General features: G+C 44.9%; 1 protein-coding gene across 1 annotated transcript in view; it reads left to right on the top strand.

Annotated features, from left to right (window-relative positions):
• Positions 1–7,500, top strand: part of sorbs3 (sorbin and SH3 domain containing 3) — a 119,983-nt gene that overhangs the window by 99,773 nt on the left and 12,710 nt on the right. The window contains 3 exon segments of the mRNA XM_083645338.1: positions 6,166–6,236; positions 6,979–7,164; positions 7,368–7,440. Of these exon segments, the coding sequence (XP_083501464.1) occupies positions 6,225–6,236; positions 6,979–7,164; positions 7,368–7,440 (271 nt within the window). The 5' untranslated portion in view covers positions 6,166–6,224.

Here is a 7,500-nt window from a genome sequence, read left to right as displayed (position 1 = left end):
GCTTCCATGCAATGTGATGCAGCGACTGTGAAGCACTAAAATCCAATGTAAAGAGGTGTGTCCTATTTGGCCAGTGTAGTAATAACTTCTGGCATTGATTTCAGAGTCACCGCCTCACGTTACATGGACATTCTATTATGGACCCTTGAAAAGTCATGGAAAAGTTTTGAAATTTGTATCCATGAAAATATGTGGGAAATGCCATACTGTATAATGTCACTGCTGTTCATCTGTGTACTGCAGGCCCTCTGCAGAGAGGGAAGTGTGATTTACTGTAGTGTTGTCCAGGTCCTGCTGCAAACACATTGCCTCTCCATTGACAAGTAGCACGCAGACTCTCCGACTCCTCCTGTGGCTCAGACTGAGGGAGCACCATACAAGGAGGTGGAATAGCTCCCTCCTGATAAATGTGTGTATCCCCCAATAACCGCATATCATAAACTCGCAGCTCCAGGACCTTGTATGGGCTACGTCTGTGTTCCCACATTTGCCAAGTTGCAGAGGGGAAGCGGCGCGGCAGGAGTCGGCGATCAACCTTACCGGACCTCTCGCATCTCTCACATAACTGCTCAGTGACTCACCTCAACATATTTACAAAGTAATGCCAGCTTTATTTAGTCGTTAGAACGGGCTTGTAATTATTACCGCCCCGACAACTTATTCACGCACGATCCTCTCCTCTCAGTTTTATGACCCTCTTATGCAACTTGTTGCGTTACAGTAACATTAGATAATACTTCACCACTCCATCGGTCGCTCTGCCAGTAGGTAGTTATGGTTTGCAATAGCATCCACACTATAAGATGTTTACACTTTTTGATGTTTTTTTCCTCCAATGTAAGAGTGTTTATGTTCAAATGTACAGTGCTTCCCCAAACAAAATGACCACCTTATGCAAACAAGCACATGTTTTTTGGTCGGTGTCCTTCATGTACTGTTGGTGACTTAGGTCCGCTCATATGGAGTCAATGATTAACTACTAGGCCCTTCCACCATGCTGCTGCACACTGAGGCAGAGGGTGGTGCTCGTACTGTTTACGACATGCAAATATCACGTTCAGGATCAACACGTTCTGCATTGTCAGTACTTGTAGATAATATAGAGACAGCATATTCCTCCCTCTGACCAGAGATGATAACCTTCCTGGTGGCAGGTCACAGAAGTTCATAGTTCACCACTGTGACAGTTACTCATTAGGGTCTGTGTGGTCGTCTTGACACTCTTTTTCCTCGTGAGAACAATGCAGTGTGGTGTCAAAGAAGGTCATCGCAGGGCAAGCCCAGTCGCAGAAAGACCTGGCCACGTCCTCCTCCTCCACCTCCTCCTACGGAAGCTGGGAAGGGTCAAAGGATGGGAAAGAGTCACTATAGTTTGTCGAATAATGATTTAATAAGAAACTTGATTTATCATCAGCTTGTTGCAACACTCAATGAGAACTATAGTAATTTCCCAGAAAGACCTGGCCACGTCCTCCTCCTCCACCTCCTCCTACGGAAGCTGGGAAGGGTCAAAGGAGGGGAGAGAGAGTCACTATAGTTTGTCGAATAATGATTTAATAAGAAACTTGATTTATCATCAGCTTGTTGCAACACTCAATGAGAACTAGAGTAATTTCCCAGAAATCTTGCTGAGATTAAAACACCAGACTGGCAAGTTGGTAAAAATGTGTAGCCTACAAATGGCCTCATATTTCCACACATTTGCAGACCAGGTTGTTTTTGTTTTTTTATTATCTCTTTGTCAAATTTGCTATTCTGGGCAGTGGAAACCTCCCATTGATTTCACTGTCTCACAGGGTGTGGTGAGGTTCACTGACCCTGTGCTGCTGACTAAGTCTGCTCTGGCTCAACAACTTCTCATAAATAGCCTGCTTTCTCATGTAGTCCATTCAGAGGAAAAACCACTGCATCCTAATGCCTCAGTGAAGTAACTTGTTTTCGTAACAGTATCACCATAGTGCTGATGATGATGATGATGATGTTGTTTATGGAGTGGGCTGTATCTGTGACTATTCCATTTCCTGGTTCGGTTTTCAGAGCTGAACATCTGGTCCAGTTCCTCCATGGACCAGATGAGTTCCCTGAGGCTTGCTCAGACAGTGATTTCAGAACACCCCTCTCCCCGACCCCCATTTCTCATCATGTCCTCAATTATCCTCTGCCATTGTCCCAGTTTAGCCAGTCATCCCGCTGGGCACATACGGGAAAACACATGGCACGGTTAAAATGCTCCAAAACAAATTGATTTCAGTGAGGCAGAAATATGAAATGTGGTGGGTATGGGTGGGAAATGGGTGTTCTGCATACTATCTGTCTAACGTCTAACTTACACACCAAACATCTCAGTGCCTTTGTGTTGAGCTCATCTTCGAGATGAGATCACATGGACCTTTTATGGCATCGCTTTCTCTTCCATCCAAACTCAAACTCATCTACAGGTGGTGATTATGCATCTATCTCACCTAATAGGGATTTAACTTGTATAGTCTTTGACTATAAGGCTTAATAGGACCCACATTTCAGAGGGATAGCGTCAAGGTACTCACACAGCACCGGCCGCAGGATCCCAGTCCATGTGGAGGTGATAGCTGCCTGTGCCGTCCAATCGCAGTAATGAGACGAGAATGCATTGGGTGTTTTGAGAAACCTCAGGGGAGCCAGTCTTCTGGTGAGGGACTTCAGATATCGGCACCGATTTGACCTTATTTGGCAGGCTTGTGTTTGGTGCTCATGGAGAGGGAATGTGTGCAGCGCTGGAATATTTCTCAGCTGGATTTAACTCCCCAGACTCCACAGACAAAGGCACAGAGACACAGGAGACACTCCTTTGGCACAGGCCTGCTCATCACGATGATACTATGCAGTAGGCCTTTACAGCTGTGCACTCTAAAAGGATGTGGTGAATAAAGAAAATGTTGTAACAACAACAATGGCTTAACTTTTCTAATAACATTTACTCCTGTCCTAATTACTCTTTTATTACATCAATATACAGCGAACTGTGTCTCAGAATAATTCACACCCACAGGAATATAATGATGGGCGATATTCATATTTTATTCAGTGTGTTGTTGTCACCCGAGTCGGGATAAACGCTGTTGTTATAGTAGGCTACTGGCTTTGCAGTTGGCCAGTGTTGATTGATTCTGTATCTCATTAATAATATTTTTTTAATATCTTTATACTGTTGTGAAATACATGGGTTTGGCAAACAGAGAGAAGCTTCTTGTAGTCCAGTAGTTGCCAGAGGGAAGCTTCTTGTAGTCCAGTAGTTGCCAGAGGGAAGCTTCTTGAAGTCCAGTAGTTGCTGTGGAGGTTTGAATGGCAGCAGTGTGTGGGTGGAAAAGGACCTCCATTGTTTGCCCTTCTTGAGTTTTGAATTAAACAGGCTCGTGTGGAAAGACTATTTGTCGAAAACGCCAATGAATTATGCATCTGGTTATCCAGTTATCAGTTAGAATGGACCTTTAAAGTGAATGTCAACATACTGATACCCTTTCTAATGAGTGCAGCATGTCAAACACATTGTAAAGCATTTTAAGCTGAATGTAGCTCATTTACATTTCTGGCTATTGTTCTATACATAATGAACTGATTGTGATTGCGTTCAGCGATGATATGATCTCTGTAGTGCCTGTCTGAGCAGTAAGGCCATTGATACAGGGGCGATCCTCCGGTTCCCATATTTTTCCTTCTATGTAACACAGTTTATTGGGGGATGATGACTCAGATAGGGTGACATGGTTGTCTGGAAACTGGAATATTGATTCTATCACCGCATGGACTGTGTGTTGTCTTCTAGCGAACAGAGACACAGTGCATAGTTTTTCGTGGGCTTGACCACAATGATTATAGACTCTAATGCTCAGCTGCAGATGCCACATGGAAAAGTCATCATCGGGCCCAGTTCTCTTGGACAGCTCTCAGGCAGCCTGTAGTAGGCTGGCCCGCACTCGCTCATTACTTTCTCCCCGGCCTCCTAGGCTGCACAGCCAGAAGCACACGTCATGGTTTTCACCAAAAAAGAAGCTAATCCTTACATTAACCCTATATTGTTTAACCTCAATGGAGATTTAATTAGCAGATATAACAATTTTGACCACACTCAGAGAGTGGAGAAGAACGGAGAAGAGAATCACTTAACAATTTGTTAGGAGCAGCAGAGGCCAGGGTTGCGGATCTGTGGTTACCATGCCAACTCTGTTATTATGGGCCCATTTAGCCACTGTAGATGAGAGGTGCCTGCCCGCGTACATGAGCGGAAATGGCCTCCCCCTCATTCCTCCGTGCCTTTGATGTTGAAACAGCAGGCCTAATCTGCTTCTCAGAGGTGCCATTGATGAGGAGCGGCTCTCTGCTTTCAGTAGCTGACTTTCTCCATCATCCAGACCCTCCAGTCTGGCCTCTGTGCGACGGGGACGCGCGAGGCGTGTGAGTCACAGTCATTGTTTTGGACGGCCTTTTCCTTGGTAACGGGGAAACGCGGGTGATGCTAACTTTCCTCCTTTAGAGCTCGAGGGAAGTCGGATAATGGAACACTTGTCAAGTCCACTTGAATATAACATTTGATTTATGACAGCGGAGACTTTTTGGAACCCCAACCAACTAATAGGGGTGGGAGAAAAAATCGATTCACCTAAGTATCACGATTTTTAATGTCACGATTTTTTGAATCGATCTTTTATTCCAGAATCGATAATCGCAAAAGCAAAAAAAAAAAAAAAAAAAAAAAAAATTTTTTTTTTTTTTTTTTTTGGTGCCTGCAGTCAGGCTACTCACTGAACAGCAGGCCAGGCGCTGCCTACTGGTTTACTAGTGGTTTTATTACTTTATTAGTTAGTCTGAAGTAATAATTACACTTCAGGGTTAAAGTGGGTGCATCTCATTGTAAAATTGGACTTGGCCCAAATTGGGCTTCAAACGGCCCAAATTGGGCTTCATAGACCCAAATTGAGCTTCAAACGGCCCAAATTGGGCTTCAAACTACCCACATTGAGCTTCAAACGGCCCAAATTGGGCTTCAAACGGCCCAAATTTCACGCGCGTCGGCCCATATCGGCCTGGCCTGCTTGGTATCTAATGCCCGGCCTGAATTATGATCCCAGTCCACCCCTGTTTTTAACTATATCGCCCAGCCCTACTCATGATATATAATATACAGTCTCTAGTGTATGATTCAACTTTTCCCATGTTCTAATCTAGTGTAAAAAAGCAAACAAACTGAAAAAAGAAAAGAAAAAAATTAACAAAAATCGCAATAAATCGTAATATCGAATCGCAATAATCGTAGAATCGCAATACTTAAGAATCGCAATATATATCGAATCGGCACCCAAGTATCGTGATAGTATCGAATCGGGAGATAAGTGAATCGGCACAGCCCTACCAACTAATGAGTCAGAGTTAAAACTTCTGCTGATGAGGACGGTTGCGTATACTGTAAATGCATTGAGATTCAGCATTCTGTAGGGATTTGAAAGATACACAAACATAATGCAAAATATTTTTTCTCTTTGGACCAGTTTCAGATCTTCAGTGAAATAAGATTAATAGATGATAAATGTTTTTCATTATAGACAATGTGAAGTGATGATGTCATCAGTGATGATTTTTTTTTAATACTAGGGATCTCGCACTCGATTCCTAGGCTCGCCCAGCTGGCCCTGCAGCTCGCATACGCAGCTCGCCCACTGCGTGGCCTCGCCCTGGCTGCTTCTTGATGGCATACTTCAGGGATGCTGGATCACATGTCCTGGAGCTGGCAACATTCAGCTGTCCATGGCTGAAGATGAGGGTCTGAAGCCAGACTCCCACTTCTTTTTTGTGACATCACTGATCATTGATGATGTCACAGTGGGATTTATGACATCACTGATGATGTCACACATCACTGGGATTTCTGACATCACTGATGATGTCACAGTGGGATTTAGGACATTACAGTGGGACATGGGACAGACAGACAGACAGACAGACAGACAGACAGAGAAACAAACAAACAAACAGAGCCCTAGCTCCCATTTATATACTGATGATGATGATGATGGATATCCCACCTGATAGGAATAATTTGTCTGGCATTACTGTTAAGAATTACTGATAAGTGATTGTTGAATTTCTCTTCATAAAAGGTATAAAAACACTGATGGCACGTTTTCTTTGCAGATACGTTTGATGCTGGCTGCAAGAATTTTATATCTGACACAAGGACCATAACAGATCACATGCAGTCTCAGGTAAAGGCATTTACATATAATTGATAAGGCATGATGTTATCTTCAGATAGCTTTGACAAGGACACACTTTTAAACGTGTGAAATTAAAAGTAATACTATTTTATTATTAACTGGCCACAAAAACCATGAGGTAGGCTGGCCCTCATGTGAGAGGGCTGGAACGATCACTATGGAGACCACAGGAGCACCAGAGGGCTTCAGACCATCTCTAGCACTGCTGGACTTTGAGGTTGACATCAACGACCCTTCCCCAACCCCTTTGGCCCCGGCTCCGCCGCCCGTCCCCAACCCCTTTGGCCCTGGCTCCGCCCCCCGTCCCCAAACCCTTTGGCCCTGGCTCCGCCCCCCTTCCCCAAACCCTTTGGCCCCAGGTCCGCCCCCCGGCCCGAGAATAGGCAGGCCTGGTGAATAGGTAGTTAATGGGCTCATAATGGGCCTCTCCTGTTTCAGTGCCCCCGCTCTGCACCTTGAATGAAGCCTTTCTGCAGTCGCGGCAAGAGAGATGATGAAGTGGGTGGAACAGCACCTCCCACTGCTCCTGCTTTAAATAAATTAGGGGCCTTTTCATCAGTGCAGAGGCCAGTTATTCTCTAGAGAGAATAGCTGCGTTGCTAACAAGTTCACATGACCTCCCCGAGCGAGCGGTGTTTACCCAGGGACAACAGGAGGACACGGCAGGACGCGAGCGAAAGTTCACACATTGTTTTTGCTGATCCATACTTCTCACTTCCTCTTCGTTTAGCAACGTGTGGAAGTGGTGGACCATCCAAATGGCTCCCAGATGGTCTTCTCAGCGGACGGCGTTCCTTCTGATCAGCAGCAGTTCCTAACATCTCCAGAGCTGATCCAGGAGGTGGTCATCTCCCCCGGGCTCCCGACCCCTCCTCTGAGTCCCTTTCGGTCCACAAGACTGCCGCCCGAGCTCAAGGCAAGCTATCTCTTGGATTCTGTGTCCATGACATGCTGCACTGGCTCCATAGAATTCAATGTACAAGTGCTCCTCCCTGTGGAAATGTGATGCATCACAAGTCATTTCCAGCCATGGAGTGGTGTTGAAACCGTTTCTAATGTAATCCAGTTTTTATTACATTGCATTGTAATGTTTTTCTTTGGATTAATGCCCTTCTCAAGGTCTCAGAGATGAACGGGAGCGGCCCAACCACTCTTAGCTTCGGATCCTATTATGCCCCTTCGCAACCAAATGGTAAGGTCATAATGTTCAAATCCATGGTTCATATCCAAATCACCAATTAGTTTCAAAGAA

The sequence above is a fragment of the Poromitra crassiceps genome (genome assembly GCF_964638095.1).
Source record: "Poromitra crassiceps genome assembly, chromosome: 10".
Classification (NCBI taxonomy): Eukaryota; Metazoa; Chordata; class Actinopteri; order Beryciformes; family Melamphaidae; genus Poromitra; species Poromitra crassiceps.
Note: the sequence above shows the minus strand (reverse complement) of the source record. Positions and strands in the feature narration are given on the sequence as shown.